Source organism: Perca flavescens, chromosome 14 (assembly GCF_004354835.1).
Source record: "Perca flavescens isolate YP-PL-M2 chromosome 14, PFLA_1.0, whole genome shotgun sequence".
NCBI lineage: Eukaryota > Metazoa > Chordata > Actinopteri > Perciformes > Percidae > Perca > Perca flavescens.
The window spans coordinates 26230225-26255735 of NC_041344.1; the positions used below are offsets into that span (position 1 = coordinate 26230225).

At 41.2% G+C, this 25511-nt stretch overlaps 3 protein-coding genes across 4 annotated transcripts; all 3 read left to right on the forward strand.

The window, feature by feature from the left end:
- The first annotated feature begins 2260 nt into the window (after positions 1–2260).
- Positions 2261–3536, forward strand: LOC114567770 (gap junction beta-4 protein). The gene is made up of 2 exons (XM_028596877.1): positions 2261–2796; positions 3242–3536. The coding sequence occupies exons 1-2, from the start codon at positions 2261–2263 to the stop codon at positions 3534–3536; spliced, it is 831 nt and encodes a 276-aa protein (XP_028452678.1).
- A 1984-nt stretch (positions 3537–5520) lies between these two features.
- LOC114567771 (gap junction beta-3 protein) lies at positions 5521–6261 on the forward strand. Its single transcript, XM_028596878.1, has one exon. It carries the CDS (start codon positions 5521–5523, stop codon positions 6259–6261), a length of 741 nt encoding a protein of 246 aa, XP_028452679.1.
- Positions 6262–7616: 1355 nt separating this feature from the next.
- LOC114568067 (keratinocyte-associated protein 3) lies at positions 7617–23469 on the forward strand. Of its 2 annotated transcripts, XM_028597430.1 has the most exons (6): positions 7617–7742; positions 10405–10601; positions 12710–12769; positions 15826–16017; positions 20649–20798; positions 21793–23469. In XM_028597430.1, exons 1-6 carry the CDS (start codon positions 7730–7732, stop codon positions 22270–22272), a joined length of 1092 nt encoding a protein of 363 aa, XP_028453231.1. In that variant the 5' UTR covers positions 7617–7729; the 3' UTR covers positions 22273–23469. The 2 variants fall into 2 exon arrangements, with proteins under 2 accessions (XP_028453231.1, XP_028453232.1); XM_028597431.1 differs by lacking the exon at positions 12710–12769.
- The last annotated feature ends 2042 nt before the right edge of the window (positions 23470–25511 follow it).

Sequence of the window (25511 nt, forward strand, 5' to 3'; positions counted from 1 at the left end):
AATTTCGGGAAAGAGACTTCAGATACAGTATTAGGGAACCACTAAGGTCTATATAAAAGAGACTTCAGATACAGTATTAGGGGACCACTAAGGTCTATATAAAAGAGACTTCAGATACAGTATTAGGGAACCACTAAGGTCTATATAAAAGAGACTTCAGATACAGTATTAGGGGACCACTAAGGTCTATATAAAAGAGACTTCAGATACAGTATCAGGGGACCACTAAGGTCTATATAAAAGAGACTTCAGATACAGTATCAGGGGACCACTAAGGTCTATATAAAAGAGACTTCAGATACAGTATTAGGGGACCACTAAGGTCTATATAAAAGAGACTTCAGATACAGTATTAGGGGACCACTAAGGTCTATATAAAAGAGACTTCAGATACAGTATTAGGGGACCACTAAGGTCTATATAAAAGCACCCAAAGAGCACCATGTCATGGGACCATTAATGATGGCTGCATTCCACTTAGGAGAGGCCCTGGTATTGTGCATGCTGACTCACTGAAATAGCTTACTGGGAAACTTGATGGAACTGAGCCATCGTTAAGGTTATCAACTTCAGCTGTGCTTTTCCTACTGTGAAAAGTGAAAATGTCTGCTGTGAAAAAGATCCATAGGTTTCGGGCCCAATGCTGCTGGGGCTTGAACCCAGTTATCACCTGTGGTTGGTGGGGGTTGTTCCCCCTGCACCATTTGGGTGGTTTTCAAGGTAAAATGACTTGATTTTGATCTGGAACCTTAAAGCCTTGTGTTGTCTTCCCGTTGACCGTGAACTCGACTTCCCAGTCAAAATTGATCAAAACACTTTTTATTTCGTTTGTTTTCTGTACTTTTGACGCTTTTAAAAAAAAAAAAAAAACTATTTTGTTCCTTTTTTCGATGCTTTTTCTTCAGTACCACCAGTAGGCTATATGCACCACTAAAACCAACATGTTACCACTAGTTTTACACTTCTTTTTTGCAATTCATGGTCAACAAACCTCATTTGTATGGAATTATACCTAATTTTTGAGTTAAAAAAGCAGAAATTATTAATTATTTTTGACTAATAGCTAAGATCCGAGGATGTTAAGTGGATCACAGACTGGTATATCTGTCAAAGCTGAGTCAGGATACTGTTTCGAATGCTGTAAAAATTGAATAAAAAATACACAATTCATTCAAATGTAAGAAGTGATCCGATCCTTCGTCTAGGGAATTCGGGAATTCTTTTTTTGAAAAATAAACCATTAAATGTCACTCTCTGGAGAGTTTTGTGCAAAGAAATGGAGAAATCGAGTCTTACATGATATGTGCAAAACTTTTTTGCTGTCTTTTTTTTCCTAAACGTAACTAGTCGTTTTGGTGCCTAAACTCACGTGTCATCGCCACACGGTGCCCGCTTTTTGGCGGCTCGACTGTAACGTCCTCTGACACGGAGATCTGTAGCCTGCGTCACGTGACCAGCCGGTGCTCGCCTACTTTAGCGGGATATCATACGAGCTGTTGTGCGTACATTTGTGTACGATACCGTACAACCCCGTTCATGAGAATGCACTGAGATGGTGGACCATCCCGCGGACAGTCTCCTCAATGCTGGACAATATTTAAAGAATTTCATCACGGAGAACCAGCACTCTGAGGGTGAAAAATTTTCTTTGCCCCATCTGGAAACATAATAGTTAAACCATTTTATGAATCAGTATATAATATATGCTATGGCTGTCCCAGCTGTGTCGACTGTATTGTGTAAAGCCAATCGAAAGTCAGTTACCTGCTACGGCTAGGCCAATTCCTGGCTGTAGCTTAAATTTAACATAATAGATATGGCAGCGGTATTGTTGTTTTTATCCAACTTTCAACAAGAAAGCATTTCCCCAAAATTACCTAAAAAAAAAACTACCTCTTTAAACATCTTTTTTTTAACTGAGAGGAACTTGTGGTACCATTAACAGCATTGGGCTCATGTGTGAATCAATCTCCCTGCCTCTCTCTGTCTCTCTCCTTCCTGTTAGTCAAGGTGTTTGCTATCACCAGTTCCACTGCAGCGACTGCAGCACAGGAATGAGTCTATGTTTGCTTTGTTCAATATTCCTCCCTCCCCTTCAGCCTGTGCCAAGAAGGCAGTAGTAATAAGTGCCATACTAAAGTTAGTGCCTGACGTTTTCAGTTCAGTCCGTGTCCAAGCCATCTGTATTGGCTCAGCACAGTGTTTGCCACATTTCGGCGTATTTGGTGCTTCTTTTTCTTCAAGGTGGTCCAACCTAAGCATGAACTGGGCCTTCCTTGAAGGCCTCCTTAGCGGGGTGAACAAATATTCCACGGCGTTCGGTCGCATCTGGCTCGCCATCGTCTTCATCTTCAGGCTCTTGGTCTTCCTGGTGGCCTGCGAGAAGGTCTGGGGCGACGAGCAAAAGGACTTTGATTGCAACACGCGGCAGCCCGGTTGTCACAATGTCTGCTACGACCACTACTACCCCGTCTCCTACACCCGACTCTGGGCTCTCCAGCTGATCTTTGTCACCTGCCCGTCCTTTCTCGTGACGCTCCATGTGTCCTACCGAGAAGAACGTGAGCGCAAACACCGGCTGAAGTACGGAGAAAGCTGCACGCCTCTGTATGATGACACAGGGAAGAAGCGAGGGGGTCTGTGGTGGACCTACTTCCTTAGCCTGCTGTTCAAGATAACGGTGGATGGCGTGTTTGTCTTCCTGCTCTTCTACATCTACGAGGCCACGTTCTTCCCACCGTTGGTGAAATGCAGCATAGAGCCGTGTCCCAATGTGGTGGACTGCTACATCGCCAGGTAAGGGTACCTCTGAGGTTCTTAATCAATGGTCAGCAAACTTGGGCCACCATTGGCACGCAGTAGCTCAACAAATGACACACTAGCATTATGTGTGGGAGCATAATCCCAAATTACCTATTTCACAACATTGGCAGGAGCACATTTACGGTAGTTTGATTGACGTTTTCCCCATCCGCGTTCCGCAAAAAATGAAATAAAATAAAAATAGCACTGCCTGATCAGGCTCGGTGGATGACGGCAGGCTTAATGCTGATATGGCACACCAATTAACAAGAACATTTTAAAACGGCACGGTTGCCAACCCCTGTTCTAAATAGGTAAAGATCCTGAAATCTCAATGGCTGAACTTGACCTCTGACCTCCACTTTAAAAGCCAAGTTTTCTAAAGGAATCAATAAATATTCATCTTACTCTTTCTGTCTCGTCCCTTTGTGTTCCTCAGGCCCACAGAGAAGAAGATTTTCACAGTTTTCATGGTGGTGACCAGCTTCGTGTGCATCTTCCTCACTCTTTGCGAGGTCTTCTACCTGTGTGGGAAGAGGTTCTGGGAGTGCAGCGGAAGAGGAACTCGCTCAGTGAGGGACAACTCCTTCATGATGACCAGAACTCCTCTGACTGGGAAGCAGAACTCAACGTTCAAAGAGCCGGTTCCGGAGAAGGCCAACATGGTCGACAACGGCAGTTCAGGATCTGGGAAAGCGAGTTCAGCCCCAGCGTACAGCATAGCAATCTCCTGAGAGACATACATCATGTTTATTAGTTTGACTTGGAAGAATAGTATCTTTTGTACTGTTGGACACATTTATCGGTAAAATGTTAGTGGTTTCAAAGGAAATGTTGTTTACAAAGTTCATGTCTTCATTTTCTTTTTTTACATCAAATGAAGATACAATGTTTTGTCCCATTAATATCTCTTGGCTTTTTAAAGGCTTGTGATCTAAAATAACTGACATACACTCAAGGTGACTGTAGTATTTATGTGATAATTTCATAACATGAGATTTTTTTGTTATCTGTATGGCCACAAAATTAAAATGCTTTACTTATTCTTATACACGAAAGCCGCAGTGTGTGTACTTTAACACAAACAGACATTTTAGACACGTATTAAACTGATTACCTCAGTATCATTCAGGTAATTTTTTGGAACGAGAGCTCTTTTAATCGGACCTCTTGAATGAACCTACCACATGCAGGGCAGATACAAATGGGTGCAGTATTATAAAGTACATTCAACCAATAGAGATCTAGATGGTGGATTACAACAATGTACAAAATGATCTACACATGATAAGTGATGGGAGTAACATTATTGACAAAAGTTGTGAAAATCACCACTCCTACAAGTCCCACTTCGATAATAATTAATCACATCCTGCATTCCATCAGAGCAGCGGACCGAGATTTGATTTCTAAAGGACGGTATCATAAAACTGAGAGAGCGACTTGCCCATTCTTACCTAAGAAAATAAAACAAGCAAACGCTTGTTATACTGTATCTGATTTTGCTCCTTATCTCCGGTGTATTTGGGTGCCCATGGTTCCAGAGCACTTGCACAAACAAATGTTAGGTGGTGGCCATGTTTAATACTGATTAATCATAGCCACAAAGGGGCATATATCTTAATCACGGTTCCCGAATGGGGCTGATATCAAGTCACTATAGCTACAGTAGGTGTACAAGGTGTACTTGTTATTCATTATACTGTATTGCCTTTATTCATTTGTCACACTGCAACCAAATTCCTTGTTCGGTCAAACCACTGTGTCTGTTAATGTTTGCTTGAGCCATTTTTCCTGTATTTACAAAGGATATACCGTAACAATACAACTGCCATAGTTGTTAACACTTACTGTTCTCAAAGCTCTTGGGTTAGCTGAATGTCAGTTCTAAGATAGAACGATGCTGACAGGGAGTAGTAGGAGGTTTAAATGTTAATTTTGGGTGGATGCCAAACGTGGCCCCACCTCTAGATTATGGCCAAGAGTTGATTCACGTGATCATTATCATAGACCTACTGTAGGAGAGAGGTTGGCATTCCCATAGTCTATTTCCAAGACAGGGGACACGATGGACTGAGCGGAAGAGTTTTCTTATGGTAAGCTAAGACATTTTTAGTCATGATTGTATATTTTGGGACAGTCATATTATGTTTGAAAGACTCTCTGCAAAGCTAAGAACTTTACATTTGAGGGCAGAACTGGACTTCTGGCATTAAGAGGCAGGATGGAAGAACATTATACAAACTCTACCTTCTGTCTTAACTTTCCTAAAAGTGTAAAAGGCTGAAGCCGGGGGTTTTATGTGTTGAATAAGTGTGCCAGCAAATTATTAAAGGCATCTTTCTTCAAAGTGCCAAATTTTGGAAGCAAGTGAAAATGCTTTCAACTGTGAGATGTAGGAGAGGGGATTGACGCTTCGTAGCTGTCAAAGAAATGGTTTGATCGCCAAAGAGAACGACGATCTAAAATACGCAGTGAAATATTCGGAACAGATTACAGAATATTTATCTCAATCAAGGCTGATTATATATATATATATATATATATATATATATATATATATATATATATAGTATTTTAAAACCTTGTATTTCTCCGGAAAACTGCCTAACTCTGTCTTTGTTTCTTTGTTGTGTTTTAGCTCTCAAGTCTTTAAAATTTACCTCCTGCAACGTTTAAAGACCGACTTCCAAAGAGTCACGGGCCAACGCTGAACTCATGGATTGGAAATTTCTCCAGGGTCTTCTTAGTGGAGTCAACAAGTACTCCACTGCGTTCGGGCGTATCTGGCTATCCGTGGTCTTTGTCTTCCGGGTGTTGGTCTTCGTGGTTGCTGCCGAGCGTGTCTGGAGTGACGACCAGGGACACTTTGACTGCAACACCCGCCAGCCGGGTTGCACCAACATCTGCTACGACTACTTCTTCCCCATCTCCCACATCCGCCTCTGGGCTCTCCAGCTCATCTTCGTCACCTGCCCTTCCTTCATGGTGGTGCTGCACGTGGCCTACCGCGATGAGCGGGAACGCAAGTACCGAGTCAAGCACGGCGAGGACACTCGGCTGTACGACAACACGGGCCAAAAGCATGGCGGCCTGTGGTGGACTTACCTGATAAGCCTCTTCATCAAGACCGCCTTCGAGGTCACTTTTCTCTACCTGCTCCACTACATCTACGACAGCTTCAAGCTGCCCAGGAAGGTCCAATGTGATGTCAGTCCCTGTCCTAATCTGGTGGACTGCTACATATCCCGGCCCACCGAGAAGACCGTTTTCACTTACTTCATGGTGGGGGCGTCCGTCCTGTGTGTGGTGCTCAACATCTGTGAGATTTTCTACCTGATTGCTTTCCGGGTGGTGAACCTCAAACACAGAGGCAGCGCCCACGCCTCGTCTAGAAAGATGCCACCGCTCCACCCTGACATGGACTGTGATGGCTGTAAGCCATCTCATACATCATAGCTGGAAACCTAGTATAGGGAATCAGTATTTGTTCTTATTCCTCTAAATGACTTAGACAATAGGGTGGCAATTTTACCCATTGAGGGTATTTTCATAAAAAAAAGTAATTTTACATATACATTTCATTATGTAATATAAATATATTATATTTTTCCCCCACAAGTGTAATAAATATTTAAGCACCAGAAGAAAGCTGAATATTGTAGTGATGTTGGCTGCTGTACATCCAGGTAATCGATCATTATTCAATGGACTGAAGAATTGCTCATATTTGTGACCACTGTAATACAACTTGTGTCTTGTATTCCCTAAAAAAAGATTGCCAAAGCACTAAATAAAGTTGTTTTTTTTTTCAATAATAAAACCACAGCAAATACACGTTCATGGGTAAGATTTGCTTTCTCCTAATTTAATGGCGCCATTTCTCCACCTGGTGGCACTAAAGTCATACTACACTAACATGTGTAGTAGAATGTGCAGCCTTCAGAAAACATGACAATGATCCCTTCCCAGAGTTCAGTTGTTTTGGGGTTATGTATTATTTGTAGGTAATGCTAAGGCTATTCTGCATTCCTACAATATTCCTAAATAGTTTATGTTACTCTTTAGCAACTGTAATTAGAGAGAAAAGTACAGTTGTCTTTATTGTTTTTTTCCCCAGGCTTTGATCCAGGTGTTGACCCCGAACTAGCATAAGAGGTTTTAGCCTACTTAACGCACCACATTTAGTTAAAAAGAACATTTTAATGTAAAAAATAAAAACATTCCCCCAACATTTATGAATAAAGTCAGTTAACTGCAGCATGGCTTACACTAAAGTAGCCTGTACAGCATGTCCATAACTTTTCCTATCACTAAAAACAGGGAGGTGCTAACTAAGAGGTGCTTGTCTGTGAAGGTTGCCGACATTCGACAGACAACTGGTGTTGATTTCAAAATAAAAGCATGAAACGTATTCCTTCACAAGAAATAGCCCTAACCGTTGCACGTCTAATGCACGTCAGAGGCATTTTGGGACATGAAAACATATTTTGATAATGCATTTACAACTGATTATTACTCAAACATAATTTTAAACTTTTGTCATTTTCCTTCATTTTCTTTGCACTTCGCTCAGTAGGCCATTTTTTTCTGACTTTCATCTACATGCCTACAATTGCTTGAGGAAACGTAGTTACTGGGTTTATGGAACTCCACTCCAAAAAGCGACTCTGATAGTTTGACAAGTACTGTGTACAGCACAGTGTTTATCAAGTTTAATACGCTTTTAGTGATTACATTCCTAAATAAAACGAGATTTTATTTTGAAAAAGATGAGCAGCAGTGTCAGTCTGTCTGTCCGTCCGTCTGTCCGTCCGGCTGGTTGACAGGAGAGTGTAGTTTTTGGAGAGAAGGGGGGGGACACGCTGATAAACTCAAGGCACGGGACTCACCGTCAGTATAACCGAATGGTGGTGACCCAACAGAGATGGCCGGTTCAGGTAATACATAGTTATTTAAATGTGGAAACGACAGACATATTTGTTTGTTTCAAACTTTCGGAATGGTTTGGGTGTGGTAGTGGAGGTGTGACACACCAGCCTGGAGATGAACTGTGTGTCTTGTGAAGAGAGCTTTAAAATTGCATTGTCAATCCAATAGTGTTTTTTTTTTCTCTGTAGCTAAATCCCTTCAAAAGTTAAAATGGTTTCCTACCAGATTCAACAAGCCCTGTGTCAAAGTCCCAGTACTACTGATATTTTACATTAATTTAAATGTGATATTAAAACTGCAAATGGGAGTTAAGTACTGCACTTCTAGTCTATTTTCAAACCACATTCCTTGGAGGTGTGAATGCTGATGTGAAATGCAATGACACATCTGCTCTGCAAGTCTTTTGTATGAGTGAATGCAGGAATATGTGAGTTTGAATTCCCCAAATATTCAGCTGTGAGGATGGGAGCAGTGACCAGGTTTAAATGGGGATGTGTCCTATATCTATGTTGCATGAATCAACAAATATAGATGTGTAACTTAACTAACAGGTCTCAGTGTCCATATTAAGCCAAGGCACAAGTTTGTCTTCAGTTTTGAAATTCAGTTTTTTATTTTTATTTTTCTTGTCAGATGGCATTTGCTAGGTTTCTGTGTTAAGTCCAAGTTAGGTTTCGTGGACAAGCAGAGTGCTTTTCATGTGTTGAATATTACAAGGCTACACAATGAATCCATAGCCTGCAGGAATTGTTGATTCAGCATAATGTATCCTCTTCACTCCAGCTTGGATTTTTAGTTGCAATCAATTCATGTCAAATGTAGTTTGATTTTTTTTTTTTTTTTATTCCTTAGCGACTTGTTCGGGACAGTTCCAGTCTGAACCTGCCTGTACTGTAGGCTAGTTATGTGTTTAGCAGCTAATCATTAATACCAGTAACATCTCTGCTGTGGTTTTGAACCCGGCTCTCGTGTCTGTGATCAATACAACATGGGCAAACACGCATCACGTAACAATCACCTGAAAGTAGGCGTGGGCCGGTTACCGGTTTCAAGGTATACCGAAAATATACTGAAAAAGTGACTGTTTCAAAACCACTAAAATGATCCGCGGTACCGCTCCTGTATGAGCTGTTTCTTTTATTTTATTTTTATTATGAGTCTTAGAAATCCCTGTCCCTGCCAGTGTGGCAGTGTGTTTAAAAAAAAAAGACTTTTTTTTTAATATTTTCTTCAAGAGTGCCTTGGTTTTCATGCTGTTCTGATACCATTGGATGACCCCTGCAGCAAAGAGCTCCCTTGTTAGATTTTTTTCAACCACCACCAAAAAGAAGCCCTCCTTTTATCTCTGCCTTCCCACATAAAATACATTGTGTACCCAGACTAGGGATGCACCGAATTCAGATTTTTGAGGTTCGGCCGAATACCGAATCCACTGGTTAAGATTCTGCCGGGTCCACAGCAGTGTATTTTTCATTTCATTTTACGTTAACTGTAAAAAAAAAAAAAAAAAAAAAAAGAATAGGCAGCATTATGCCAGGAAGACAAGTGGGAAGAACTATTTTGACAATTACCATAGGCCTATGTTTACTCTATCTCAAGATCCAAGCCCACTGTTTGTTCGGTGTAGGGCTTTTTATTTTATTTCATTTTTATTTAACCTTTATTTATCCAGGTAAACTTCTCATTTACAAACATGACCTGGCCAAGAGGCTACAGAAATAAATGAAAACGTACTCTACAACTAAACATATACATGTCATACACATAACACACAGAACAAGCAAATAAAAAAATAAAAGTAGATAGCAAAGAGAAAAAATAAAATGCTTAAGTATATGTATAAATATGATTCATGTTTATCAGCAGGAACAGGAATCGACTGTGTTGTTTTGAAGATTAAGCTTAAAGGTGGAAATTGGGAGACGTAAGTTTCAGAGTATTTTGTAGTGTGTTCCAATCATGTACTGCTGCAAAGCGGAAGGCATTGTGTCCAAAGGTAGTAGAAGGGCTAGCAAAGCTGGTAATGCTCGTCTGGTTAACACCAGTTTTAAGCATGGACTGGCCTTCCTTTGCCGTACCTGAAGTTGCTCGTATTCTTTCGGCTGTTTCATACGCAAATGTTGTAACATTGGCGATGTTGTGTATTGTTTAGGGTCCTCGCCACCACCAGACAATTCGGCGTTGCAAATTGAACATGTGGCTGGACTTGAATGGCCTTCTTTTGACTGAAAGTACTGCCAAACAACACTTTTTTTTTCTCTGCTCGTGAGTTCCATTTTCACTTTCTCACAGACTACTGCATTGTAATCAACGGCGGCGTCATTACGGCGGCCAGCGTAGCGTGCGTAGTGCAAGCGTAGGGTTCGGTGGAACAAAATTCTAAGGTTCGGCAGAAACCCGAACCCCGTCAAAAAGCCCAATATTCGGCCGAATCCAAAGCCGAATCCTGGATTCAGTGCATCCCTAACTCAGACATTTCAAAAATAATACATTTTTGAAGCTGTAATTGCAATACCGCAATATCGCGAAACCTTGATATTTTTGCTGAAGGTTATCATACCGTCGGAATCTCATACCGGCCCATGCCTCTACCTGAAAGCACTGCAACTCTCTGTTTTATATATATATATTCCACCTGCTTTTCTCCCTCCCTCCTTTCCCCGTCCTCAGGAGTGTGTTGTGCCAGCCTGGAGGAGCCCAAGAGCCTGATGAAGATGGGTCTGTGCATGGTCCTCGTCGGCCATGTTAACTTCCTGTTGGGAGCGCTGGTGCAGGGCGTGGTGCTCCGACACATCAACCTCAACAAGCAGGCGTTGGCCGTGGAGTACGCCATCTCCAACGTGGTCGCTCTCACCTCGGGCCTCGTAGTAAGATTCCTACTGATCGTGGTCTATATCCACGACGTTTGGTTTCTGGGATTTGTTCAGCTGCCGCCGGATGTCTTTCATTTCGGCCGGATGTCCGTCCCCTTCCTCTTCCTTTGTGTTGGCGTTCTAAACTCCGGTGGATTTCTGAGGACTATGGTTAACTGTCTCCTCAGATCTCTGCAGGGTAAATTCCAGACAGCTAGCTAGACTATCTGTCCAATCGGAGTTTTCCGTCGCACGACTAAAACAACCTTTGAACGTACACGCGTACAAATTACAGCGTTGCAGAGAAATCTTTTTTTATTTACCTTTTTCAGCTCCTACTACGTGAGCCCTGTCTCTGTGTGTAACTTGGACTTTTCCCTGCTTGTCTCTACGACTACAGCCAATCACCGGCATTATTAGATCTCGGCAAAAGCATGCCGAGGGCTTATTGGCTCGCTGATGAGATTTGCTCCTTAGGTATTGGAATTTGGTATTGAATGACAAGGCATTGAATTCGGGTATAAGGGAATTTTCCAACTGTTAACCAAACCATTGCATATACATCTCCATGCTCCATTAGTGCTGTGGTTGCACCCTGCCGACCACAAGCTACAAATGCATCTACAAATGTAACTAGAATTGATCGTGAAGTACTGCGGAAACATTCTCAGTACAAAAATCAATATTGCAACAAAAGGGGTTATTTGGACGTGGGCCTCACTGGATCCTCCTAGTCATTAGGGCTATTTGTTGACCAAGAACCGTTCGGGAATCCTCTTCTTTTTTGTTCATAGGAAGATCATTTAATTTATGACATGTCATTTCCCCTTTACAACTGCAGAAAATGGTTGTTTGAATCAGTCACAGATTTATTTTATAATCTCAAATTGATCATCAACACTGATGAGATTAGATTCAACTTTATTGTCATTGCACGTGTCACAAGTACAGAGCAACAACATTTAGTTTTAGCGTCTAACCAGAAGTGCTTGAGCCGTGTTTAAATAACATATTAACTCTATCTTGTCTTTTCCGTCGCCCCGGGCAACTTTTTGGTCGTCTTTTTCAACACTTTTGTCGTTTTTCCCGATGTTTTTGTCACTTTTATCCAATTTCTTTTTCTCTTTTTCTAACGTTTTTGTCACTTTTTTCAACGTTCTGTTATCAATTGGTTTTTTTTCTCCAAATCCCATATTTAATTGAACACCAAAATTCAATGAAAGTTGTGAACTGATCCGTTCTTTTACGATGGAACCATCCACGTTACTTTTTTGGACACTTTGGTTAAAGTGCTCATATTAGGCTTTTTGGCTTTTTCCCTATATTGTGTCATATATCTTTTTTGGGCGTTATAGGTTTACGAAGTGAAAAAGCCCAAAGTCCACCCCAAAGGGACTTAACATCTCCAACAGAAAACCCTGTTCACAAACAGCTCTACTGTAGTCCAGCCTTTACTTCAGAGACATTACATACTTCAACGTTCGTCACTTTGTAACACACGTTCTAATGCTCGCCTAGCTACTAGCGTGGCACGCCCTCATACTCTGCTTCTGACTGGCTAGTAGTCCTTACCTAGGCCTGCGCATGTGTGACTCCCAACAAAGATGGTACCAAAGTGCGATGTCTCACTCTGTAGCTAAAACAGAGAGCTCAACACACAGGGTGAAAACAGGATCAGCAGCAATGTGCAGTACAACAAAAAATATGGTGTTTTCTGAAAATTAAACCGTGTAAACCTATTCTGGTACAACCTCTAAATACAATTATGACCCTGAAAATTAGCATAATATGAGCACTTTAAAAGAAACACAAATTTCTGATATAGAAACATTTTTTTTAAATGGGTCAAATTTGACCCGAGGATAACAGGAGGGGTTAAATACCATGAATTAGATGTAGATGTTAGATGGAAAAACAACTTTCATAGCCGACAAGGGCACTTTAAAGAAGCAATTTGAAATGTGTGTTAGTGGCAGCACAGCTGTGGTGTTGAGATCTTTAGACTGTTGCTACCTTGAGCGTGTCTGAGAAAGTGAAATCTTCTCCTATTTCATGTAGTGGCCATGTGTATAGTTGCAAATGGAGCAATATGAATATTCTTTAAATGTGTCTTGTTTCTGCAGGGAATTCTTGTTGGCATTCTGGCTATTGTCCTGTCTAAAAACAAGAAGAGTCGAGGCCTGGTTAGTATCATTACTTTCATTTTCTCTCTTCTACTCTGTCCATCGATTCTTCCTACGTCGCCATGATCAGTATTTTCAAGGCACTCTCTGCCGACGATGTCACGATACCAAAAATCTAGTGGTCGGCACCGATACCACCAAAAGTACATGCTACTCGATACCAAATGAAGTCGATACCACGGTGTGTAAAAAAAAAACAACAACCCCAAAACAAACAATAACCCATTAAGCCTACGTTCACACTTGCCGTCTTTTCCACATAGCGCTCTAGGCTACTGTAGCAGTGGCTGTTGTTATAGCAACAAAAGATGCTCTCGGCTGCTTTTTGGAACCAAAAGGCTGTCATCTTATTTTTTTTTTTATTTTTTTTTTAAATACAAAAGTCCAAAAATCTACCAAGTGTGAACATAGCCTAACACCTTTTATTTAAACATTTGAAGGGAGGGGGGGTTTGGGACAGGCCATGTGTTTTTCTTTAGTTTCAACTTCTTTCTGTCTTTCTGTGGTACATGCGGTACTGTAGAAAAACGAGTAGCGTCACGTTTTCGGAATTTTTGTACCAGCTCTCGTGACATCCCTACTCTCTGCTAATTGTGATCTGTCTACCTCCATTTACACTTGCTTTCTCTTTATATTATATTATTTTATTATTCTATTATATTTTCCCGCTTTCTTAGCTTCGGTCTATCCTGCCAGGAGGATATTCAAAAACCCTCTTTGAGCTCCTGCATGTTGCCTCAGTTGTCTCAATCTGGCCCTGCAGAGCTGGAATAGTTTGTGTGTGGTTTTTTTTCTTCATTTTTTTTTTTCTTCCTCTCTCCTCTCCCTCAGGCCGTGCAGCACAGCTTCTCCTCGTGTTTACTTAATCAGCTGTTGGGCTGTTCCGACGGGACAGGTGGGGCAGCGGGCCAAACCTGCCGCTATAAACCACTCCCTGTTCCCTTTTGTCAGCGAGAGCAACCGTGAACTTGGCAAACTCCTGCTCCGTCTCGTTATCCTACTCACTCATCCAGGCGTCACGCTGCATGAATAACAAGTAATCCTAACACTCCCTTTTTTCACGTTTACACAGTCCTCATATCGTCCTTTATCACGCACGCTGGCTACTACTAGCTTCTAATCTCTCTCCTTTAATTCTTGTTCTTCTTATCGAGTTTCGACCCCACGACTCAGTCATCTTCACAAAGGGATTTTGAATGTCTCCAGACTTTCTGTACCTATGTCTCACCTTATTAAAAGATAGGTTCACTGTTTGTTTTTTGTTTTTTTTACACACCGTGTCATGTGTTATCGCTCATAGCTGATAGCTTTAGTTTCTAATGCTGCAGCTTCTTCCACTGTTCAAAGGAGGATTGACATTTTAGTTGGAATTTAGAAATGAACTTCCGTTAGGTTTGGGAGAAAACCAGACCCAAACAGAATCTATGTTTTTTTTTTGTATTTTATTTTTTACAGTTTTCAGCTGTGATCCAGAATGAAAATCTGTGGAATTTTTAGCAGACTTTTTTTGTCTTCTTGGGGTGGGGACAAGTCTAAACATTCTGAGTTGTATTTAAGTTTTGTTTTTTTATATGAAAATTCTGCTGACTGCAGCTTCCGCGTGGCCCTGGATGGAAGTAAAAGTAGACTGATCTTCATGTGTAAAATGGGTGGATTGCCCCTTTAAGCCTCCACTGGACTGTGTTAAAGCCCCTTGAGAAGCTGCAATAGAACACAGAGTTCATCCAAACTAAAGCTATTGGGTTTGTTGTGTGACACATGACTCGACACCTTTTAAAGTCTGGATTGAAAAGCAATGAACTTAAAGTGCCCATATTATGAAAAAAATAAATCACTTTTTTGGGGATTTGGGGTGTTATTGTGTGTCTTTGGTGCTTCCACACGCATCCAAACTTGGAAAAAAACCTCCATGCTGTTTTGAGAAAGATATGGGAGTCTGAATGGTCAAAATCGGCAGGGCCGAAACATTTGGTGTGTGCTAACCACTTTAGCTAATACCACACCAGCTAGCTGTTTCTCCAACTTCGGTACAAGGCAGGATTAGCCGGGAGACTTCTTCTAAACGAGGGCGCGCTTCCAACTTTGCGTGGAATACCTGAGAACGAGGTAGCTAACCGCTAGCAGCGCTAGCTTCTAGCTAGTAGTCCTTACCTAGCTACTGCGCATGTGCGACTCCCAACAAAGATGGACCAGAAGTGAGATGTCTCACTCTGTAGCTAAAACAGAGAGCTCAACACACAGGATGAAAAGAGGAGCTGCAGCAATGTGCTGTACAACAAAAATATGGTGTTTTTTGAAAATTAAACCACGTAAACCTATTCTGGTACAACCTCTAAATACAATTATGAACCTGAAAATGAGCATAAGATGGTCGCTTTAAGGCAAAATCAAAAACATGTTCCAAATGCATAACTTAAACGTTCATACTACTTCATCAATTCTCAATTAATTGATCTTTTTTTGCCTACATCTCCATATCTCATGTTGTTAATATTAACCCCTCTGAAGTCTAAGGGAATTTTTAAATATCTTTTTAACCTGATCCCCATGTGTTTCATATCAAATCATCCATCAAGTGGGGTCCAAATTTTTCCCAAAGCAACGAGTAAAGAGATAATTTGGCCCTAAAGCTGAAAAGTTGACGTTCGCTTTTTGAATTTTCTCAAATCTCTTGTGAACAAAAAAAAAAAAAACACACTTAGGGTGCTTGAAATTAATTTACAAAAGTCTTGGGTTCACAAAAGAAGTGTAACCTACTGTAATATATGAATACATAATAGTAAATAAATGTCTAAAATGACATTGTTTTGCGTGGGCTCTCAGGTGCGTCTTTTGTCCTCGAGGGTTAATATGGTTTATTCTCTGCAGTCCTTATATTAATAATAATATTCAACATGACTAAAGCAACTTTGTGCTAAAGCAATGGAAAATTTAGAGAATTTACATTTTCCATTTCAACGCCCCACTTTTCCCAACTGTATGAAAAAGGCTTGATCTCATGAGCCGTCAGCTTTTTGGATCCCTGATTGTCTCTTCTCCGTCTGTTCCTCCCCCAGACGTGGTCCCTCTTCTGCGTCAGCCTGGCTGCAGCCCTCATGGCGGCGGCCTCCGCCGTCGGACTCTCCGTGAACATGGTGTGGGCCGCCGTTCACGGCGAGCGTGATCTCCTGACTCACTGCCACTTCCCCGACGCCGCCGGCTACTCCAGCATTACCGAGGAGTGTCCTTTTGACCCCACACGCGTCTATGTGAGTGTACTGGCGTGTGCGTCAGCCCTGTGTGTGTGTGTGTGTGTGTGCGTGTGTGCGTGTGCGTGCACTGGTGGAATGTAATTAAGTACATTTACTCAAGTACTGTATAGGGCTGCACGATATGAGGTAAATCTGCAACACGCGACAATGTTGTTGAATATCGACATAACAATATTACTTGCGATAAATAAACCGATATTAAAGTGTACTCAGTTCTGCATTTCTGCTGCTTTCAGTATTCTGCAAAAAAAAGAAAGTGCTTGTTGTATTTAAAACACATGAAAGGAAATCATTATTTTACTGAACAAATTGAACATTGCATATAAAAGGCTCCACTTAAAAAAAGAATGACAAAGTGCAGTTTTCTAATCGTATTTTCTTTCATCTATTACAAAAATCTCGGAGTGTCTATATGTCGCAGCCTTTCGCGATGTGTTTGTCGCGCCAGTTGATAACGCGAAGACGATAAAAAAATAACTAAATATTGTGCAGCCCTATTACTTTCAGGTACTTCTACTTTACTTGAGTCTTTTTATGCCACAGAGAGAACTATTATACTTTTTACTCCCACTACATTCATCTGACAGCTTTAGTTACTTTACAAATTAAGATTTCTGCTCTCGACGTGTAGTTTATAAAATACGATGTTTTATCATAAATGAAACTAGCCAACAATATAACGGCCCACAAGTCCAGCTGAAATGATCAGACCATTTAGTTGATTGAACTGTTTGGATCGTTTCCAGTTTCTGAAATGTGAGGATTTGTTTTCTACATTGAGTACTTTTTGCTTTTAAGTAGAGCTGGGCGATATGGAGAAAATAGAATATTACTTTATTTTTGACCAAATACATCGATGCCGATATTGCGGCGATACTGTAGGGTTGACAATTGGTGCTTTCACCAAATATTTACACAATGAGAACGAAAACGGCTGGTAAGCCTGGCAAGTTCAGAGAACTATGTTACTTTACTGTAACGCAGCCTTTAAATCAGGGGTCTCAAACTCAATTTACCTGGGGGCCGCTGGAGGCAGAGTCTGGGTGAGGCTGGGCCGCATCAGGTTTTCCACAAGAAAAGCTTTGTTAAAAAAATTCCAACCTTCTCAAATCTCTTTATTATTTAAATTCTTTTATCCCGCCGCGTATACGCATCACTTTGATTTACTTTGTCAGAGAGAGAGACCTCATATTAACTCTAAGTGCCATTTACGTGTATGTATAACTATATATATATAGCCTATTCTAGGGGGGTCCGGGGGTATACCCCCCCGGGAAATAAAAAAAAAAAATAAACCGTTACATGGCAGTTTCTGGAGAGTTTTGTGCAAAGAAATGGAGAAATTGAGTCTTACATTATATGTGCAAAACTGCAAGGTTAAGAGCCTATACTTTGCATTGTTGTAGTATCAACAGGTATTAGGGCATTTAGCATTTACATTACTGTTAATCAGTCATCACTTGATTACACACTGTATTACCTTGTTCTGATATCAGAAGTGACCCATACAATGTGCCAAACATAATGTGCCGCATGAAGAGACGGACATGCAGCATGACAGTAGCAACAACTGAGAAGATTTGGGTCTGTGGTGACCAGGTCCACCTCACACAAACTTCTTCTCCCATTCTCTCTCTTTACTTGCACGCACGCACGCACGCACGCACGCACACCGAGTGGGGCTTTCCGATGCTCGGAGGTGAGCCGTGGCCGGCTCGGAGCCCTACCGCTGGCGGAGATGCGACAGCGAGGACCGGTTCTTGCTTGGTCAGCGACATGAACTCGTGACATATTTAGACTGCAAGCAGGCACATCCGAACAAACAAGCTTATGTGCCGGGGCCGAGCCCCGAAGCCCCGGCCCAATTTAACCCCTGGTTATATACATTTAATGTCCCGCTGGGCAGCAACTTGAAGTGAAGTGTTGTGAACGCATCGCGCTGGGACGAATGTCCGCGTGTGCCCAATAGAAACGAGGCAGCCATCCAGGCACGGAAGAAAACACTCCATGGCAACGCTGCTGTAACTTTCACTCATTGAGGAATGTTTCTCTGCTTGCATCAAGCCCGGCCGATGTCCCGCCCCCGAGAGCCATATACCCCACCGTGATTGGTGGGTTCGTTCAGCTCCGCACACAACACTGTAAAGTACCATACATATCACACTCGCGGGCCGCACTAACATTAAACTTTCATATTAAGGCGGGGGCCACAAACTATCGGGCCGCGATTTTGAGACCCCTGCTTTAAAACCATGTCATATCACAATATTACCATATCCAACCCTTACGATATTTAGCCTCATATCGGTGTCGGTATAATATTTATATACTGCCTTGCCCCTCCTTTTTTTGGGGGGCATTTTAGGACTTTATTTGTGGCAGGACAGCTTAGAAGGGGGATGACATGCAGCAAAGGGCCGCAGGTCGGAACCGAACCAGTTACAGTTATATGTATAGCATCTAAAAAAGAACTGATACAAGAACGTTGAAAAAAGTGACCAAAATATTGAAAAATGTGCGGAGAAAACCAAAAAAAGCACAGAAAAAAAATAAAAATCAACCAAAACATTGGGAAAAGCAACAATTGTATCAAAAAAAGACGACCAAAAAGTTTTTATTTCAAACGTTGACCTAGAATAAACAGAAAGTTGCGTGTTCAACACAAGGGTTAAGAGCGAGTACTGGATCTGGACACTTTTCCCGGTCCTGTTCCGGTGTGCTGCAGATGGACTGCCGGGCCGGCTCAGCCTCACCGCTGCAGCAGCACACGGCAACACTTTGGCATTTCAGCACGCCTAGTAGTCTACAATTTGTACGCTGGGTGACTTTTTGTGGATTTCTAAGCTGGATTTGTACTCTATGGGAGAAGTTAACGCCAGTCCCGCTGTAAATACATACATTCGGCTCAGTCTCGGATTTGAGCCGTTAATACCACAAACACAGCATTTTGTGTTGTGTTTTTCATTTTTTCATTCACTTTGTGACACATTTACATTAGTCCCTTTATGACCGGAGGGATTTTTACAGTTCCTAGAACATAACGTTACTAGAACCCTTTTTTTTCCCCTCCTGTTCCGATTGGACCAATTTGGGGATTATTAAGTTCCTCTGACTGCAGTTCCTGTAACTCTTTCAGCTCCTACTTTCAGGGCAGGAAACACAAACAGTACGTATTCTTCACTGTCTGTTGCAATCGGCCTGCTCTTCTGTCTTCTTCCATCATCTTAATTAGGATCATATTACGCCGGAGCCTTCATTTTCTGTTTTCCTCTGTTATTGTACTCCAGCCTAGTCTTTAAACGCCGCCGTTCAAACTCCGTTACGAGGATCCCGGCAAGAGGGACCCTTCCGATGGCCTCCTCCATGCTGGTTTGTTGTTGTATGTGGCGCTAAAGTCAAGTGACGGCGCTATTAAGACCGTAGCCGTGCTGGCGTCACTCCGTTACCCCTCCTACCAGTTCCTATGGCCACTTGGCCAGCGCGAATGCAAATGGCAAAACTGGTATTTGGGGTAGAGTAGTTAGGAGAACTGTTTAGAAGTGGACTGTTCCTATAACAACGTTCCTGTAACTACTTGGTCGGAAAGAGGCTCTTGCTACGTTTTGGTTTTTAAAGGGTAACTACAGTTTTTTTGTTTTTTTTTCAACCTGGACCCTATTTTCCTATGTTTTTTTGTGTGTAAGTGACTGATGGGAACAACAATCTTTGACATTGGTCTAGTATTAAGCTGTAACCGGCTGCCATGTAACCCTATGGGGCAAATGTGCATCTCTTATTTTGTCCTGTGTTCAGAATGTTTTTTTTTTTTTTTTATTAAGTTAAAGAATTGCAACATCTTTCCAAAAGACAATGAAGATTAAATTAATTCATGCCCAATCTAGTCCGTTTTCCCGAAAACGCGGGATTATTTGTCTTGTTTTGGTTGTGCTCACATTTGGTCGTACCTCCAAATAAAGTTTAAAAAAAGAAATAATAAACCAGATTTATCCTTTTTAAAAAAGTCCGTTCCAACTCCGAGTCGGTACAGAAGTAACTGTTGTGTTCTGCTGAGACTGCAGGACGGGCTGTTCACTAACAAGTTGCCTATTAGCAAGGGACCTCCAATATGGCCGCCGTAGGGCCCATTACATCACCTGAAAGTGTGTTTCGGGCTTCTGGTTCTGACATTCATAGCTGCTCAGAGGCACTAATGATGGCTGTGCAAGGTTTATTGTTTTGTGCTTCCTGCATATTTCATGATGAATTTCCAAAGAAAGCTCCAAACTTTTGAACCATAAACGTTCATTCTCTTTGAAGTCAGCCTGCCTAAAAAAAAAAAAAAAAAAAAAAAAAAAACCTGCAGCTCGTTTTCTTTGAATTCCCTCTGTACACTTTTACTTTGATAACATTCTGCTCCACATATTTAATTCACAATGCTGACTCTCCCGTGCAAACTCCCAGACTCTGCTTCTGTTTTTTTTTTTTTTTTTTTTATTTATTTATTTATTCCCACAGCCGTCTTAGAAAAACAAGCTTGTACGTATCGCATCATTTCCCACACCGTGTCCCCTGCCGCTCATGCCTCAAATTGGGTTCCATATGGTCCAGCTGGTGTTTGCCGCTAACTCCTCTCCTCCAACGCTCCCCAGAGTACCACGCTGATCCTTTGGGTGCCTCTGATCGTGACTTGTGTCACCCAGACGGTGTTTTCATCCCGGTGCTTGGCTGTCTGCGTCTCATTCCTGGGTCTACCTTGCTGCCCTACCAGGAAGAGAAGGAGGAGGGACTATGGCAGAGCGGTGAGATTTCCACTGGGACGTACAGTACAACACATTGAGCTGCTTTAACCCCCATATTGTCCTTGGGTCAAATTTGACCCGTTTTCAATGTTTTTTTTTTGTATATCAGAAATATAGGTTTCTTTCAACCAAATTGCCAAAAAATAACTGATGCATGGATGTACGTTGGATGTTACCCATACAACATTCTTCACAGATACAATTCATGATTACTTTCACTGAATTTTGGGTCTTTATTGTATTCTATAGCATTTACATTTTTTTTTTTTTTAATTGTTTAAAAACCGCATCCTGACTGAACTTTGACATGAATTCTGTGATTCAGTCAACATCCTCTTATCTTAACTATTAGTCAGAAGAATTCATAATATCTGCTTTTTTTAAAATTTGGTAATGTCATTTATATTAGGTTTATTGACCTTTTTTCTTTTCTTTTTTTCTTTTTTAAAAGCATTGATAAAAAGGGCCAACTAAAAGTTTTCAATTTTGACCTGAAAGGACAGCATTTCAACGACCGGAAGACAACACAAGGGTTAAAAAAAAGAATCCATTTAGATGGTGCGTGAGGTGTTTTCAATTTAAGGCTGTGCCATTATTCGAATTGTAATTGTGATTACGATTTCGGCTCCTAACGATCACAAAAACAATGTCATAGAGAAAAAAACTATTATTTTGTTTTTGCAAGTAAACTCCTATTTTGTCTTGTGTTCTGAATGAAAAAATAGATAAAAATAAACCTCTTCAAAAGGGAAAAGTATCAACGGGAAATATCACAGTTCAAGGTGTTTTCACTGTTGGATTTGTTGAACTGTTTTTGAAGCTCAGTAAATGCGGCGTCTTTCCAAAAGTCAATGAGTAATCGTGTTACATAATCGTCATTTCAATTTTAATTAGGATTTTTTTTTCTCCATAATCCAGCAGCCCCTATTTTTCAATTGAGCATTGTTTGTTTGAAATTGGATTTAAAAAATAAATACCTTTTCTGTTTGTGTAGATCAATGTGGTGAGGCCAATGGAGGAAGCCCCTCCCTCTCGCAACAATGACCCTCCAAGAAGCTACGCTGAACCTCCAACGTGTTACAATGACCCTCCATCCCGCTACAATGACCCTCCAAGAAGCTACGCTGAACCTCCAAAGTATTACAATGACCCTCCATCCCGCTACAATGACCCTCCAAGAAGCTACGCTGAACCTCCAACCCGCTGCACTGATCCTCCAAGAAGCTATCGCCAACCTCCAAGACGGAACACTGAACCTCCAAGACAGCATCACAGACCTCCTCCCCCTCCACAGCGTCTTCCCCATCAACATCGGAGCCTTCCTCCCTCGGAGAGGCGGCCTCTTCACCAGCCGCACAGAGAAAGGTCAGACGAAGAGAGGCTAAAAACGAGGGTTGGCAGCCAGCAAAGGCCACCGCAGCAGCACCAGCTGCTGGGGAGGGGTGCCCATGAAAGGTCCAGCTTCTGGATTTAGACATATATTTGACATGCAAGAGCTTCTTGAAGACCAAAATGCTGTGTGGATGTATACTGTAGCGCTAGCTACAATGCTTGGATTCAAATATCTTACTCCACAACCCTGTTGTCCTTTCAGTACTTCATAACTATGAACTTAGAGCTGGAGACGTTCATTACTCAATGCCGACGTATTCATTTTCTAAGGCCCAGGCTGTTTGCACAATGTGCAGTATCTCGGTTATGTGTCTGTATATCTGTACATCTGTATATCTGTACATATGAGGGTCAAAAAGCAATATGTAATGTCAGGATAGACAGATGAGGCAAATCCTTGACTCTACAAGGATTCATTCAGAGTTAATTAATAATAGTTGGACATTTTGGGAAATGTACTTTTGACGCTTTCTCGGCGAGAGTCAGATTAGAAGATTGATAGGACTATGTCTGTGCAGTAGGGGCATGCTTAGCTTAGCTTAGCATAAAGACTGAAAGCAGGGGGAAAACCACTAGCTTGGCTCCGTCCAATGTGAAAGAAACACCTAGCAAAAACTCTCACTACTCAACATGCTATATCTTGTAGTGAAAAAAAAAAAAAAAGTCAATTCATGGCCGGGAGCATATCGTTTTTTTTGCTTAGCTTAGCATAGCATATCATGAAACTGGAATCAGGGAGAGAAACGGCTAACCTGGCTCGGTCCAACGTTAAAAAAAAGAAATGCTTACTTGCACCACTAAAGCTCACCAATTAATATTTTCACGTTTGATTAATTTGTACACAAGCAGAAAATGTTTTTTAAAAACAAGGCCAGGCTAGCTGTTTTCCCCTGCTTTGTCTTTATGCTAAGCTAAGCTAATCAGCTCTCTTCACATTCGGCACACAGACACGCAAGTTGTATATTGATCTTCTCGTCTGACTCTCGATAAGAAGGCAAAAACGTGTATTACCTAAAATGTGCAACTGTTCTTTTAATGTTTGAGTTTAGACATATAACGGAGACCAGTACAGTAGAAATAGGACAAAAGATTCTCACAAGTGAAGAAATGCAGTGTGCAGAGTGTGTTGGTGTGGGTGTGCCTCCAAGCTTTTATCCGTTTTCGTTGCCTGTGTGAGTAATTGAGAATTGAGACAGTGTGTGCACGTTTTTTTCTGCTGTTAGGTATTTATTTTGACAAGTTAAGTCAACAAGTAAATAAAACTTTTTATTCAAAATGATGCATCTATCTTGTGTGTTTTACAGATGAATTCTGAAACCGAAAAGACATTTCAGTTTAACGTGTGGTTGATGGCAGCAGCTACAGTGATCTGACAGGAATGACTGGTTACACTCCCATGTAGACATCCTGACAGGCTGGTGCAAACACATTCACCCACTTCTTGTTAATAATAATAATAATAATAATAATAATAATAATAATAATAAGGACCTACGGTGTACCTCGACAGGCTGCCACATTCCAATGCATGACAGCAATTTCCAGCTGTCAGACCAGCAGTGGTGGCTTGCAACTAAATACATTTACTCAAGCACTGTACTAAGTACAAATGTTGAGGTACTTGTACTTTACTTGAGTCTTTTCATGCCACTTTCTACTTCTACTCCGCTACATTTCAGAGAGAAATATTGTACTTTTTTTACTCCGCTACATTCATCTGACAGCTTTAGTTACTAGTTACTTTATAATTAAGATTTTTGCACACAAAACACATGTGGTTTATAAAATACAATGTTTTAATATAAATGAAACTACCCAACAATATAACGGCCTTCACTTACAGCTGAAATGATCAGGTGATTAACCCTTGTGTGTTGTCTTTGGGTCAAATTTGACCCGTTTTCAAAATTCAGAAATCAGAAATACAGGTTTCTTTTTAACTACCTAATTGTGATTACCCAAAAAATAACATGGATAATCCCACACCTCGTGCTTCGCAAGTACAACAAAATATCGGATCTCCACTTTAATTTTTTTGCATTGAAAAAAAATGGACAGTATCCCAACTGAACGCAACGAATATGCGGAGGAGGTTTATTCCTCGACGCAGAAGGTCCAGGGTTCGAGTCCGACCTGTGACGGTTTTCCTGCGTGTCTCCCCCCTCTCTCTCAGCTTTCCTATCCAATAAAGGCAGAAATGCCCAAAATTTTAAATAAAGAAAAGAAGACAGATACCCTTCTGTGATTATCCTTCCTTTAATATTAGTCTAAATAATTCATAATTTCTGCTTTTGTAACTCAAGAATTAGGTATAACTTAACTTATAACAATCTATAAATGAGGTCTATTGACCATGAATTCCAAAAATAAGTGTAAAACTAGTGGTGATAAGTTGGTGTTAGTGGTGTTTATTCATGGTAGTGAAAAGAAGAACGTCAAAAAAGCGCAAAAAATGTTGAAAAAGGCGCCAAAAGTGGGGATTTTCAGTTTTCAACCAGCAAGTGCATGGCTGAATGGAAGACAACACAAGGGTTAAACACTTAGTTGATTGACAAAACTGTTCGGATCGTTTCCAGTTTCTAAAATGTGAGGATTTTTCTGCATTGAGTACTTTAAGTAGATTTCCCTGCTGATACTTGCATAAGTTTACTTAAGTAACATTTTCAATGCAGGACTTTTACTTGTAACAGAGTATTTTCACAGTGTATTAGTACTTTTACTTAAAGGAAAGGATGTAAATACTTCTTCCACCACTGCAGACCGGACATTAGCCTTGTCCTCGGTGAAATGCTCTGCTCCCTTAATGCAATCCTTACATATATCCCAAACCAACCAGAGAAGAAATGAGGCAACAGTCCACACGTGCAGCTTTGAAACACATTGGTATATTTTCGAATTTCCAGGTCCAACCGAACAAACGTGTTCATGCAACATAAGAAAAAAATAGGAAGGAAGAAAAGGGATGTTAGGATAGAAGGAAGGAAGAAAGAAAGCAGGGGTATTTATCCAACACAAGCTACCAGTTCATCAGAGGCAGTGAGAAATAGAAAAAGGGTTAACCGGTAGTAGATCAGGGAGTAGCAACTGGTGTTCCTCATGCTACCAGCAGAAGGCAGTGACACTATAGCATTCCCCAAAGCAGCGGCGCGGCTGTACAAATGTTTGGTATGAGTTGACCTAAGGTCAGAAATGTTTGGTATGAGTTGACTTAACCCTTGTGTTGTCCTCCGTCCGTTTCACCTGCTTATCTCCCCAGTTCTGCGTTAGGCCTACATCTTCTTAGCCAACTTCATTCCAACTTGTCACTAGTTTTACACTTCT

What these genes read in the sequence shown, in the direction of transcription:
- LOC114567771 (XM_028596878.1), top strand. Translation starts at nt 5,521, where the DNA reads ATGGATTGGAAATTTCTCCAGGGTCTTCTTAGTGGAGTCAACAAGTAC.
- LOC114568067 (XM_028597430.1), top strand. An exon ending in CTCTCACCTCGGGCCTCGTA is followed by an intron (nt 10,602 to 12,709) that starts GTAAGATTCCTA and finishes TTGTTTCTGCAG; the next exon opens with GGAATTCTTGTTGGCATTCT. An exon ending in ACAAGAAGAGTCGAGGCCTG is followed by an intron (nt 12,770 to 15,825) that starts GTTAGTATCATT and finishes TTCCTCCCCCAG; the next exon opens with ACGTGGTCCCTCTTCTGCGT.
- LOC114567770 (XM_028596877.1), top strand. Translation starts at nt 2,261, where the DNA reads ATGAACTGGGCCTTCCTTGAAGGCCTCCTTAGCGGGGTGAACAAATAT. An exon ending in GTGGACTGCTACATCGCCAG is followed by an intron (nt 2,797 to 3,241) that starts GTAAGGGTACCT and finishes TGTGTTCCTCAG; the next exon opens with GCCCACAGAGAAGAAGATTT.